At 36.5% G+C, this 15252-nt stretch overlaps 1 protein-coding gene across 1 annotated transcript in view; it reads left to right on the forward strand.

The window, feature by feature from the left end:
• LOC129228029 (carbonic anhydrase-like) overlaps positions 1-15252 on the forward strand; it is a 31976-nt gene that overhangs the window by 13594 nt on the left and 3130 nt on the right. The window contains exon 5 of the mRNA XM_054862655.1: positions 3160-3219. Within this exon, the coding sequence (XP_054718630.1) occupies positions 3160-3219 (60 nt within the window). The remainder of the gene's footprint in view (positions 1-3159; positions 3220-15252) is intronic.

The following is a 15252-nucleotide window of genomic DNA, read 5'->3' on the forward strand; positions in this document are numbered from 1 at the left end:
GCTGTAGCATACCCACAAGTCACTTGTTCCTCGATTCTGCAGCAGGTGCAAGATACCCTGAATGTTCCCGTGTCAACCAGAACCATTTCCCATCGTTTGGTCGCACGTGGTCTGCAGTCACGGCGTCCCGCTAAGAAGACTGCCATTGACCCCACAACATAGACAGCAACGTTTAGTATGGTGCCGGACTAGAGCGACTTGGATGACAGAAAGGTGAAATCTCGTGTTCTCAGATGAATCCCGCTTCTGTTTATTTAGTGATAATCGCCGCATACGTGTGTGGCGTCGATATGGAGACAAACCTAATCCGACAGTAACTGTGGAACATCCCACCACACGACAACGTGGCATAAGGGTTTGGGGTGCAATTGCGTACAATTCCATATCACCTCTAGTTCGTATTCAGGGCACTATGACGGCCCAATGATACTTGGATAATGTGCTGTGGCCGGTGGCAATCCCTCTTACCTTCAATGGCTACCTAATGCAATTTTTCAGCAGGATAACGTCCGACCACACAGTGCTCGCATCTGCCAACATGCTCTCCAAGGCACACAGATGCTTCCCTGGCCACCATACTCTCCTGACCTGTCACCAATCGAACATGTGTGGGAAGTGATTGGACGCCGCTTGCAGACTCTGTCCCTGCCTCGTTCAAAAGACGAACTGTGGCAAATGGTTGAAAGGGAATGGAGAGCCATTCCTCTGGACACCATCCGCACCCTTATTGACTCAATGCCTAGACGTGTTTCTTCGTGTATCGCTGTCCGCGGTGGTCCTACATCCTACTGAGCCGACGCCGTCCTCGCTCTGTATTCTGCCTATCATTTTGAAATTGAGATCATTAATTATTCCTTTCTGTCTCTGTCTTTTTTCCAACTTTCATCACTTTCTGACCATTCCTTCTTACTGTTGCATTTTCAATGTCGAGCAGTGTATTTCATATAAGTGGTTCATTTTACTAAATTTTTTTTTTTTTTTTTTGCCTCACTTATAACAGAAGAGTTTTTGTGCTCAAATTTCATGAATTATTTTTATTATTTTTTTACATATACAAATTAAGTTTTGTGGTTTAATTCCGTTGAATTTTTTTTTCTAACTTCTCTCTCTCTCTCTCTCTTTCACACTTCCTACGATATTTTTTTTTTTTCGGGTTTCTAACCATTCCTTCTCTATCTTATGAATAAAGCTCAAAGTACATTGTATTTTAGGTAATATGAAAATCATACCAATAAACAGCAGCGCGGATCAAGCACAAGAGAAGTGTGATAGCTCTTCGTCGTACTTAAATTGTGAATAAAAGAAGCATCGAAAATTGTCTTAAGATGTTTGAGACGTTCGTATATACTCCATGTAATATTTCCATGAAGTTTAATCGAATTTTACGACTCAAAAGTTGAACTTTTTCGAAAACGTAAAATCCCGTGCCTTATAATGACAGACTTAATTCTTTAAATTAACAAAATATGTCAGCAAGTATGCTAACATTTGCACCCAAAGAATACCTATCGAATGTACATGAGAAAAATGAATAAATGATGAACAAAAAACGCTTTAACTTGAGACTTTATAATAAACAAACATGTTAAATTTCCGCCATCACTATATTATTTTCGTGACCCCCTTTGTACCTGTCGCGAACCCCTGGGGGTTCGCTAACCACCGGTCGGGAACTGATGCTCTATTCAATGCTACTGAATAAATTAAGAACTTTTTATCTCTTAATGTTTGGCAAATGGTAATTTACTGTCGACAATCTTTTGAAATTGCCAGAAAAAAATTGCTTCCATATTCCTGTTTTACAGAGAAAGGATTCCTATTAGAATTATTGAAAATTTTACGCTGGTTCAAAAGTGCAGTTCTAGTAACTTCATGGTCGACTTTGGACGAGCTCATTTATTTTGTTTGGGAAAGAAAGAAATGCTTAGACTGGCACGACAATAACCTTCATTTGCAACGCGAACCGGTTTTCTTTACACTTATTTTAACAAGCTAAATTGTTTAAGCCTCAGCGGCCAACTGATCAGAGCCAGACTATGCTCTTCTTTAAAAAAAAAAAAATCTAAAACAACGCTTTTAACAGACTTGAAACGATTTCTATTCACTTCTTTGAGCTTTTACTAAAGAATTTCCATATGTAATACAAACTTTAAAATAAGGGTTGGACATTAATTTGTCACAACAATCATTAAATTTCCATGTCTTTCAGAACAACATGTACAATATGGGGAATCGACCTTTGAATCTTTTCCAAGCCGACAGCATTACACTGTATAAAACATTCAGAAACGTTCCTGGAAAATAATAGGCAGCTGATGTGCCCAATTTCTACCAGTAACATATCCTGCAAAAACCAGGAACGTTTTTCCGCTAAAAGTCTAACCTTTCTGAAATTGCTCCTGAAACTTCCGAAGAATTGGTAAATGTCCCCTGTTAAAGTCAGTCATGTCTCGGGAACCTTCAAGAAAAATTAGGTAGGTTTAATTAAATTGATTCGAGTCTTTCTGATATTCCAAGAAAGCAAAAGAAGCAGTGATGCAACCATGACAGAATTGCAAGTAAAAACCAAGCATATCCCTTGCCTTGTAAAGCTGCAACTATTCAGTGACTTCTTCGCCCTCATAGGGAACTTAGTCAAGCTGGACGGATAGTATTTGAGCTAAAGCCGATACACTTAATAAACATATCAGTCAATCTTTATGCTGTTAGTGAAAAATCTGCATTCGTGCATCTTTTAGCAATTCAGGAAACGTTTTGACAAAAATACTTGATTTTCTCAAGAAGTGGATGAAAACCTGTGAAATCTCGAAACGTTCCACGGAAATAACCAGTAACGTTTCGTTTTTTTTTTTTTTTTTTACAGTGAACTATTGGGTTCCAATCAGTCGGGCGAATAGCTTTACCAGCGAAAATATCAGCGGCATAGAAATCTTTCTATACTTTTTCTCTAATTATAAGAGTACATTGTTTTGTTTGGTAGTAAACTTGTAGAGGGGACACCGGGGCTAGTTGTTACGAAGTTTTAGTGTAAGTTTTCGAGAGATCACTATTACGAGTATTTTTATGAAACATTCAAAGTTTACTGTTTTTATAGTAGATTCGTAATGTATTTGTTTCTTAAAATCAAGTTTAACTGCTGCTAAACCATTTTTCTTACAGCTTCATTTGGTTCACAGAAACAGAAAAAATGAAGTTGCTGTTGTTGCTGTGATCATGGAGGTAAGTACGTAATTTATAATCATTCTTCTTCAAATTAAGCTTTATTACATTGACTTTACTTTCAATTCAGCCATCTACATTAAATAGAATTGTACCACATGCATCTAAACTGCGTTATTAATCACTGCTGATTCTCATCTATACTAATATTATAAAGAGAGAGAGCGGATTTTTATGTGTGTATATGTTCGAGGTAATCTCTGGAACCATTGCAGCTATTTGAAAAATTATCTCAGTACATGAAAGGTGCATTGTTACTGAGTGACATACGGGGTGCCCACAGGGGGGGGGGATTATGGCGCAAGTTACGCCATCAAAATTTTTGGGGGGGATTTTTTTTCTCCAGAACTTTTTTTTCTTTAGAACATGAAATGCTTGAATTTTTAAAAGAAAAATTATTTAAACTTATTCAACAAGTAATAGATGCATTAATAATACTTTTTTCATGTACTCTTCAGGGCCGTCGCCAAGAGGGGGGCTACACCCCACAGTTTTTCAGAAGTGGGGCCGCCAATTTCATTTTAGTGATGAAAACGAACGAAAAGAAAGATAAACTCTTCGTTGTTTTAAAAACATTAAAATGGTAATTACAAACGAACAATTAAAATAATAGTGACAAAAAGTATTTTTTCTGTAAAACTTGAATGGAAAATGTAATCTTAAAATACAATTTGGGAACTTCCATGATTCTCTTTCATTAAGAGTCGCGGAAATGTACGCTTCAAACATTTTTATTAACCAAAAAAAAAAACAAGTATTCAGAACAGTACACTCCACTAGGCCGCAGAATGGGTATGTCTGCCTAGTCGGAAAGTACGGGCTCGGCTCAAATTAAAGAATTGTGCATAGAGTAAAATAAGCATAATGGGAGGAAGTAAAGGCGACAAAACTAACATAGTGCACGCTTTGTCTCTCGACGGCCCTGGTTATACAAAATTATGCTTCATGGATCTTCAGTTTAAAAAAAAAAAACATAAATAAATAGGACAGCTTCATTAGAACAGCCCATAGGATAGGGTTCGCCGAAACATTCCTATGTGTTTTTTTTTTTTTTTTTTTTGATGAAAAATGTTGTCCTGAAAATCATTGCTAAGTGGAGAAAAATGTATGGGTCGCCGAAATAAATTTGAAATAGAGAGGAAAAAAAATAATAAAACAGTTAAATGCAAAGAGAGATTCAATGTATTTTAATGAATACTCACACCAAAGTTCTAAATTTTTGAATGTAAAAATCGTAAGTAAATCACAGCTTAATCAAGAGATGCAGGTGGCATATTTAAAATATAACGGGGATAGTGGAATAGAGACCTAAAGTATCGCAGAAAATTGCCACATCCGTTCAAAATGTTAAAAGTCCTTTTTCCAAGGCCGCAAACGCTTGTATTACAAGAAAACAAAAATATTAGGGGGGGAATTGAAAGTTTTATTATGGAAAATCCAAGCAAATAATCGTGTTTGGCAAAGGAAAATTGGAAGAAAATATTACCACAATATTCAGTAAATTACCGCCCATTAGTCAGGGCTAAAACAGAAATACATGAAATAAACCGCCAGCTCAGTCATCAGAAAACCTCTTGGCTTCCTTAAGAGGTTTTCCATCTCCAGCTCAGTCTCTTTGCTATGCCGGGCTGATGAGTGCTAATAAGCACGAAACTGCAGTCCTCGGATGGAAATGACAGAGCTGGCGGTGTATTTCATGTATTACCACAATATGTTTATCAGTAATTAAAATTTACAATGAAGATAGAAGGGACGTCGTCAAACTGAAAGGAAGAGTGGGGAACTCCAAACCCTTCTTTTTATGTCCCCAAAGCTGGCCTGGAAGTGAGTTTTTAAAATTTAGGTTTTGAAAAAATCCCGGAAAAATGTTCTCAAACCCCATCCTTTAGCCTAAGGTCATTAAAGGTGGCCTACACCTGAGTATTTAGGACAGCAATTTCGAAAAACCATGAGAGTGCTCCCAACGTAACCTCCAAGAAACGTCCTCTCAATTAATCATTCATCCACAATCTAGGTCGAATAAATTTCGTCTTTTGAACTTTAATTTAAAAAAAACTCCCTGAGTTGTGTCGAAACTGTCGTCCTCCAAATATTACCGGAGATCCTCAAAAATATCATTGCTAAGGCTTCAATTTAGAAAATTTTTCGGGGGAGAGATCTCCAAAACCTTCCACCCCTCTAACAGTATTAATAAATCGTCTACGATTGCTTTAATTGAATTTCAATTTTTAAAATTTGCCAGGGGAGGACTCCGAATCTCTCCATTCATTAACATTAACAAAAATCTTCTAAAACTGCGGTTTCTACGGATCGAAATATTTTTCGAGAGAATGCCTCTCTCTCTCTTTCTCTCTCTCTCTCGCCAACATCATCGAAAATTGTCTTAAATCTCGCTTTTAGTGCTTCAATTACGAAACATTTCTGGTCGCGAGCCCCTTCAAAACTCCCCCCACCCTTTCATCGAAGGTTGGCTCAAATTACGTTTTCGGAGCTTTGATTTCAAGAAGCTGGCGGTGCACTAAATTTTAACAAAAATGTCTACAATCGCGCTTTTAAGACTTCAAAATTTCAAAAAATTTCGATGAGGTGGGGGCGCATCTCTCATCCCTTTAATATCACCATAGTTTGCCTAAAACTGCATTTTTCGATCTACAATTTTCAAATTTTTCTCTGGGGAGAGCCCTCGGACCCCCCTTTACGTGTCATAATCAGAAATAATTCACAATTGGGAATCATTATCATAGATCGTCTAAAACTGTGTTTTTCAAATAAGTCTTGAAAATTCCCGAGGGAGAGCCCCTGGACCCCCTCTTATGAATTAAATGTAAGGTACGATTGTGTTGGGAACTTAAATTTGGAAAAATTATCGGGAGAGGCTATCCTAGATCTCCTCTCCCCTTCCTCCAAAACTTAAAATATAGTTTTAAACTGCGTTTTTATGTCTTCAAATTGCGAAATAATGCAAGAAGGTAGCCCTCCGACGCCCCCTAATTCTGATTGAATATTATCCTAACGATTATATATATTGCTAGTACTAAGGTCTAGTAATATGACCAGGGTTGCCAGACGTCCCGGATTTCAAGGGACAGTCCCGTATTTTGAAAAATTGTCCTGCGTCCCGGGGAACTTCCATACGGGACGGCTAAAGTCCCGTATTCTAGCTAATAACAATATTGTACAAAACGAGACATTATTTTAAGGGGAAAACATATAAAAAAAATGTCAAATAAAGAGCAATAAGAAAATCAAAGAGCAAAAAGTTCCGAGACGGCTGACTCTATAGTAAACTGCTTGACTCTTATTAAAGCATTGATTGAATCAGACTTGGATTTACAGTCAGTTTCATCATTTTAACCGACAATACCAAAGCTAATTTTGAGACAAAGCGGTCAATATATGCCCTATTTAGAGAGGAAAACAAAAATTAACTTAAGTCAGGGTGTTTAGCTCATATAATTAGGGTGTTAGCATAGCAACACTGCATTTCGCTATGCTGTTGATGCTTTAGAAATTGATGTCAAAACTAAGCGGAATGACCTAAAGGAGTTTTTTGAGTTTGCTGCTAACTTACAAGGAGAGGTTACGGTCTCGGAAATTCAGATCGGGATGAGATTTGGCAGATTAGTAGTATCCTTTAAGGGTACTCTCAGGGTAAAGTAATAAAGCGCACTAGCCATAAAATTCCGAGAAAACAGCCTTTAAAGATTTGCGCGCAACTTATAAACTAGTAGAGATTATTCAGACATAAGTGTCCGGTGGTCACGTGGGCAGCGTTCTGGCGTTCCATGCGAGCGATCCGAGTTCAAATCCACTGCAAGTTTCTTTTTTGTTCATTTATAAAGTAACTGCTACAGCTTTGTGCAATTTGAATTGAAGATAGTGCGAAATTTTAAACACGTAAAGCACTTTAATAGAGAAAATGGAGATAAATTAAATCGATACAAGTTAAAATTTGAATTACAACGGCTACAAAATTACAGTAGAGCTTAATTTATAGATGATTTTTAACAATATAGTTGTTATTTATGTACATACACCAGAATGATATTTATCATAAAAGCATGGAAAACAAAAACTGTTATGACATCTCGCACAATTTATAAAGGAAGATTGCTTACAGGAGCAGCTTTTTTGTGAAAGAGTCGTTGGAAAACATACTTCATTTACATTCAGGAAAATTTCTTTTGTCAGAAAGTTTAGAAGCATACCAGGCATATCGAATCAGTTTATCAATAATTGGCGATGACAGTTGATGACGGACAATTGATTGTATTTTTATGCAGTCTTCACGGGTATTTATTTCTCTATTATTTTCAACGAGATACGCGCAATTTTGTATACGTTTTATTAAATTCTTTACCTGTCTATAAAAATAGACGTCGCAAGGTTGAACAAGTGGAGTACATTTTGGTGGAATCACTTTAACTGTACATGTTGGAGATTTTTCATCATCCTGGAATATTTGGTCGTATAGTTCAGGTTTTGTTTGTCCTCCCCAAGAGTCGATAATCAATAGAAATTCTTTTTTTCCCACATAAAACTTCAAGCAACGGTTCAAAAATTCGATATATAGTCCTGTCGTTAGCTTTCCTGATTTCGAAGATGTTATTATGACATTTTTAAATTTTAACGAGTATTCATCAATTGTTTTTTGAATTCGGGGGCCAAAAATACCAGTTGCTTCTTGTAAACAAACAAATACAAGGGGCAGAACTTTTCCAGACAGGGTAAAAGAGTATTGAGCGGTGTATGAATGCGTTACTCTATTCATGTCGTGCCTTTTGACGAAAATAGTTTTACTTCCCTTTTGAGCCAAAGTCCTGTTGTACACCGACTGATACTGACATCCTGGAAAAAAGAAATGGGAATTAAAATATTTTGTCAAAAGCAGGCGCGGATCCAGAGAGAGGGTCGTGGGGGGGGGGGGGGTCCATGACCCATCTTTCAAATGACCAAATATAGAATAAAATTGCATTTTTGGGACATATTTCGAAAAAAAATTGCCCATTTCACACAAAAATTACCCTTTTATACCCTTTCCGAAAATGACCTCCTCCTAAACCAGAAGCTGGATCCGCCTTTGGTCTGAAGATCGTAAAATAAGTTTTTAATTACTTACCTGTTTGGTCAGTATTGATAACATAATCGTTTTCGAAATTCGGTATCAACTTTAACGTCTGGATTACAAAAGTGTCTGCAGAAGCCAAAGTTTCTTCGATCGTCGCAGTTTCTCTTTTTGATACAAATTTTGTGACTTTTCGTTGACGAATGGCATTCTTCCTTTTGAATTTTTTTACTCAACTGTCAGATGCTTTAAATTCAAAATCTCTAAACTGTCGTGCTGCTGCTAAAGCCCACTGTTGCAAGTTCCGAGTAGTAACTTAAGAATTGATTACATCGTCTTTATCGAATAGATTTCCTCCATTTTTTATTTCTTTCTCCCATTGCGATAAATATTCATTTTTTTTTAACCGACTGCATCCTTTCTTTTGTAATATTTGTAGATTCCATGTGGGGTGAGCCGCTGCTATGTTCACAACTTTAATTTTGTACTCCAAAGGAAGATGCTCTACCTCTCTTCTTTTTTTCTCTTCTGGTTCGTATTCAGCTGATGAGCTTTGAATTTCGACTTGCTCAAAAGGTTCCTCCTCACAGTTTTCATTTTCATGAGCAAGTTCGTCATCAGTTACAAATATTTTTTCAACCAGCATATCCATAGTACGTTCATAAATTTCTTCGCCCATTAACATTGCTTCACAAGAAATTGAACTTGATGATTCTGATGCAATCAAATGATTTTCAGTAAGCAAGCTCTGGTAATAAACGACCGCATCTTTTAATCTCTGCTTCAACATTTCACTGTGCAATGAATTTTGATCCATTTTGCCAACAGATTTTATTTGTTTCAGGGTTACTTCAATGATCGACCATTTCGATTCACAATATTTTAAAAACTGAAATCCTTTTTCACGGTATAGAATGTTCCAGTCTAATATACAGCACAGACGATAAATAAATTTAATGATGAAAACAAATATGATCATTGCAGACGATAATAGATAGAAAATAAAGAGTTGAATATTCAATGTAAAATACAGTAGACGATAAATTTACAAATAACAGAATCAATGAGCAAAACCATTGCTCGATAAGTACGGTTAGGGTTTTTTAAATTTGACTACCTGCTTATGTGCAATAAAACAACATTCTAACTCATCCACAAAGAAACTGATTATGTATTTATTGCAAAAATCATTTACTTCGTCAAAGTTTATAATATCTAAAAATGTGTAATCACTTCTTTGTGAGAATAGTAAATAGAGTTTTAATGTACTATCACACATTAAAAATACATCATATTTTTAAAATTAAGAATTACCTTCAATTCAAGCTGCAAAAAGCGGTAATAGTCACTTTATAAATGAACAAAAAAGAAACTTGCAGTGGATTTGAACCCCGAGCGGCCGCATGGAACGCCAGAACGCTGTCCACATGACCACCGGACACTTATTTCTGAATAATCTCTACTAGTTTATAAGTTGCACGATGTCTAAGTCTAGCTCCTGCTGTGCTGTAGATCGACTCATTAAATTTTAGCCTTCTCTCATGAATTATTTTATAAGCGAGGAAGAATCCATCCCTAAGCCTGTCTGAAAATTATTGCTTTTAAGTGAAGAAAGTACAGCTGAAACATGTGAAACCAATAAGGTTGCATTAGTTTTCCATTTTCTTAGTAATGTGTCCCTTTTCAATAAATTTTCTGGAAGTAGCACAATTCTGCATGATGAATACGTGTGACAGTGATAAGACGGAGGGAGGTCAAAAATGCTTTATTGTTTGTAATAATTCGGGCCACTATGCTCTAGTCTTTCATTGATTCATTTGCACCTTGACGATCGTTAAGAACTAGTTTTGAAGTTCCTCCAATCGACAATTAATATATTTTCTTCATTAACTAGCTTAAGTTTATGAAGAATTTCTCTCTCTCTCATTTCACTCTACTCCCATCTTCTCAACCATTTTTAAATTGATTGTTTCAATTTATCATTAGATGATTTTTATTAAAACTTTCAGTGATGTTTGTTTTCGCTGATGGAAGTAGAACAGTCTGTTCTTAAGTTGTTTAAATTATTTTTCGTAAATCGTATTTACTTTCTTCCATATCTGAGAAGGATACTTGATTCGTTAAAATTCTCGAGTTCTGATTTTCGATGTGTGCAGAATAGCTGAATCCATTTTTGAGGATTTCCGAAAAATATCTGTCATGGTGTGTGTTATTCATCTTTTTTTGGCTATGCGACTTCAATTTTGGAAAATTTCCAGGAGAGCGCCCCCACTGTAACGCCAGAATGACACCCTCTTTATCCTCGAGAGTCATCTAAAACTGCGTTTCTAGCAATGCAATTTTGAAAAATTTATAGGAGAGAGCCCCTGATTCCCTCCCCCCCTCCCTTTTTCCTTAACACGATCAAAGACGAGCCTAAAATTGCGTTTTTGGAGTATCAATTTCAAAAAATTGCCGGGGGAATGGCACCGAAATTCACCTTCCACTAACATTATCAAGATATATCATAACTGTTTCTAAAGCTACAAGTTCGGAAATTTAAGTGGAACGCCCCTCTCCCTCCTCCCCACCCTCGTCGACATTATTAAAAAGTCGTCTTAAATTTGGTTTTTAGGGCTTCAATATCGAGAAAATTCCGGTAGAGTATTCGAAAACTCTTTTTCTTAACGTCACAAAGGTGGCTACAATTGCGATTTTAGAACTTCAATTTCAGAAAATTGCTTGTCCCCCAACCATAGGTAGCGTTTTTAAGACTTTAATTTTGAAAATTTTCCAGGGGCGAGCCCTAGGATCTCTTCTTTCCTTAACATTACCACAGATAGTCTAAAACTGCGCTTTTAGAACTACAATTTTGAAAACAAAGGAAAGCCCTCCTTAACACAACGGTAGACTATTTACAATTGCGCTTTTGAAGTTTCAGTATTGAAAAATTACCGGGAAGGGGCCTCCAAACCTTTTATTTTCCTAACATCACCAGAGATCGTGTAAAACTGTGGTTTAAAAATTACAATTTCAAAAAATTTCTGGGGGAGAAACTCCCCGGACCCCCTATCTAATTGACAATAAATTTCCGTTTCACGGTTCATGTTGTACACATCTAGTAATTACTCCATCCCAAGCCAGAAAGTTGTCCCTGTAATTATTCATACGTTTAAAAAAAAAAAGGTGTAGTAAAATTCATGGGTACCTAAAACTTGTTTACTCAAGGTCCACGTTTAAAATTAGGGAAGGCAAGGCGCGTCAATAATCCAATAACATTTCAGTTCAACTGGTATTTGTTAGCGCTCCCCCCCCCCCCGTGAATTTGACTGAAAATTAAACGCTCTAAAAACTGTTATGTTTAACCCAATTCGAAAGCGAGAAAAAAATTTTTTGGGGGGGAGGGGAATTTGCGCCATTGAGCTTGGGGGGGATGGGCACCCCTGGTGACATAGGCTATAAATTATGCGTATACATGCATTTATACTATTTTTTTTAAACCAATAGTTTGTCTATGCAACCAGTTTATGTTTCGTACCGTTTTATTAAAAATGTAAACACAAATCAAGCAGTGGATACTCATACAAACAAAAAAAAATTTCGAGGTAAGCATAAGAACCGTCAAACTTTGACATACAGGGTGTCCAGCAAAGGACTCCCTGGGTTAATTGTCTCGAAAACAAAGGACGATATTGGAAAAAAATAAACTGTATGTTTATTGTGAAACCGATAAAAATCATATACAGGAATACGAAAATTAGTTTTAAAAACTGCCAACAGGTGGCGCTGCACAATATAATATTGCAGTAGAAGTCTCCATAAATAGTGCTGCGAAGAGGTTAGTTGTTTAGTCTCTCAGATATGCTTACATATACGCTAGAAATTATCGTCCAACCTCTTCGGAGCACTATTTATGGAGACTTCTATTGCAATTACAGTGCGCAGCGCCACCGTTGGCAATTTTTTAAACTAATTTCCAAGTTTCCGTACATGATTTTTATGGGTTTCACATCAAACATACCGTTTAGTTTATTCCAATATCGTCCTTTGTTTTCGAGATATTTAATTTTGAAACCAGGGAGTCCTTTGCTGGACACCCTGTATATGTGAGGTTGCAGAGGATAAGGTATATGGCATTTCATTTGCCATGGCAGGCCCGTGTAAAGGATTTCATAAAGGGAGGGGTTGAAACTTTTCCCCTTTGTAACTTACGTTGTCAAAAGAAAACTAACTGGTACGCGTGTTGAATAGTTCATTTTAGTTCGATAACAAGGTTTTTTTAAAATACGTTTTGTGTGTGTGTGTGTGTGTGTGTTTTTTTTTTTTTTTTAATGAAATCTTATTTAAACAGTTGAACATTTTGTAAAAGCGGAAAAAAAGGCACACATATTCCTTTTATGCCACCTAATGCTAGTTTCGTTTTTTTTTTTCTTTTGTTTTTCCTTTAAATAACATTGAGCAGGAATTTAATGAAAATAAAAATTTTATTTAAAAAAATGCTGTTTCGCATAGAGACATTTTTCTAATGTGTGAAATGACTAATTCATCCAACGTTGAAGGCGTACCATAAAAAAACCTAATAGTAAGCAAAGTAACCATTTTCCCTGATCCTAAGTCTTTTTTTTTTTTTTTTTTTGGCTACATCATTGTCTAATATTCTTTTAAATAATTTTTCCTTGCATGCTTACAGCATTGCCGGACTCTTCAGCCATTCCTCCATCGTTAATTTTTTCAAGCACTTATTAGAAGCGAAGGTGCTTGGGAATCCTACAATTGAGGAAAATGTTAATTGTTAAACATGGGGAAATATTAAAGAGGGTGAATACTGTATCAGAGTTTAACTCTAAAATTAATTAAAACTTAAAATACGTTTTGGAAAATCGTTTAATGATTCACTGATTTTTTTTTTTTTTTTCAATGGGAGGGGTTTAACCCCTAAAACCCTCCCCTTGGACACGACTCTGTGCCGTGGACATTGCAAACCATTTAGAGCTGCACAGTGTTAAAGGCACCAACATTTATTTTAACGAAATGTGACTGAGATTCGCGTCGAGCTAATTAACTTTTGAATTCAATTAGTGCAGATAGCTGAAATTAATCTGTGCTTCTAAAAGTTCTAATTTTGCATGCATTTCTGGCTATCATTTGAGGTTTTTTAGGTGTACTAATATTATCAAGAGAGTTAGTATGTTTATACGCTCCCGATACTCGCCGAACCACTGCGCTTTTTCAAAAACTTCATTTATTGTATGGAGGTTTTTTAGAGGCAGAAAACTTGACATGGAAATTTGGTCACAAAAAATGTCTTTAATCAGTGGCGTCACTACGAGGGGGGAGGGGGGAGAGGTCCGCCCTGAGTGTCAACCCGTCTGAAGGGGGTGGGGGACACCCAAAGCGGAATTGCTAGTTTTTGAAAAATATGAAGCTAAAATACTTTTTTTAGACTACAAATTTGAAAATGTTTCGAGGGGGGGGGCAACCCCCCGGGACCCCCATTTTTATTTGTTTTTTGTACACTAGTCCACTTAAAACTTTGTTCTTACACATGTGCAGTTGTTTCCTAAAAATTACACAAATTTCATGTTTTCAAAAAAAAAAAAAAAGTTTTTTTTTCTTTTGCGTTTGTATGGAGGGGGGGGGGATACACCAAAAATTACCGCCCCGGGTGTCACCCTTGCTAGGTACGCCACTGATTTAATATCTATGTAATTTGCGTTAAAACCCTCGTGAGTCTCCCAACACTTGCTACAAATGTTCATGCTTTTGAAAAAAAAAATACACTTTTCACCACTCTTAGACTCAGAAGAATGTTAATCTTTACTAATAATAAAGCTGAAAGTCTGGATCTCTGTGACGCGCATAGCTTCTAGACCGACTCTTTCAGCCGATTTTCATGAAATTCGGCACAAAAGTAGTTTGTAGCATAGGGGTGTGCACCTCGAAGCGATTTTTTGAAAATTCGATTTTGTTCTTTTTCTATTCCAAATTTTAAGAACATTTTACTGAGCAAATTGTCACAACATGGACGAATGAATTACCATAACATGGTCGAAAAAATTACCATAACGTGGACGAGCAAATTACCATAACATGGGCGAGCAAATTAACATAGCAAATTGGCAAGAAATTCATCATAACGAACTACATCATAAAATAAGCTGGAAATATGCATCTTAGAGAAAAGAAAGTTGCCTCGATTTGATGACGTACACCTTAGCAACCAATTCAGTTGTTAGGCTTTCTCTGTTGCGACGGTAACGCTTTTCTCCGTTAAACCGATGCAATTATGATCCACTCATGCATCCATCAATCAATGTCAATGCTTCAAAGTTTGTTTATTTTTGATTGGATTTCGCCCATTTTGACCGCAAGAGGCGCTAAACGGAACCCCTGCATCCACCAATCAATGGCAACGTGATAAACAGGAGTTCCCTGTGGCGACCTCTTTGTTGCCATGAGTTTCCGTGATTGTGCCTATAAGAATTAAGTGGGGCCATGCTTCAAGGCACTTCTTGGAAACACAAAACGTGCTCCGGAGCGAAGAACAATAAGGGAAAAAAAATCATTTGTGACGCTCCTTTGGAGGGTTCAAAAATCAATCTTACAATTGTTTATTGAATATTTTGTATCAAAAATGAACTATTTAGTAAGTTTTCCTTTAAATATTGCATAAGCTCTTGAGCTGTTTACATTATTACTAGAAAGTCGCCCGTCAAGGTATGACGGATTAAAATTGCTTCTACTCTTCTACATTTGAACGAAGCAATTGCCTGTTTGGTGACATTTTGATATTTGAAATTTTAACTCTAAACTCCAGCGGATAGCGTTAATTTTCATCCACCTTTTTTTTATTCTTCATTCTCCTAAAATAACTGTCTTACAGTTAATACAGTAAAACAGTTAAATTATCAGATCGAGTTCAGCCTTGTCACAATAAAGCCTTTTCCTGCATGTTAAACATTTTCAAAACATATTATCAAATTATCATG

The sequence above is a fragment of the Uloborus diversus genome, chromosome 8 (assembly GCF_026930045.1).
Source record: "Uloborus diversus isolate 005 chromosome 8, Udiv.v.3.1, whole genome shotgun sequence".
NCBI lineage: Eukaryota > Metazoa > Arthropoda > Arachnida > Araneae > Uloboridae > Uloborus > Uloborus diversus.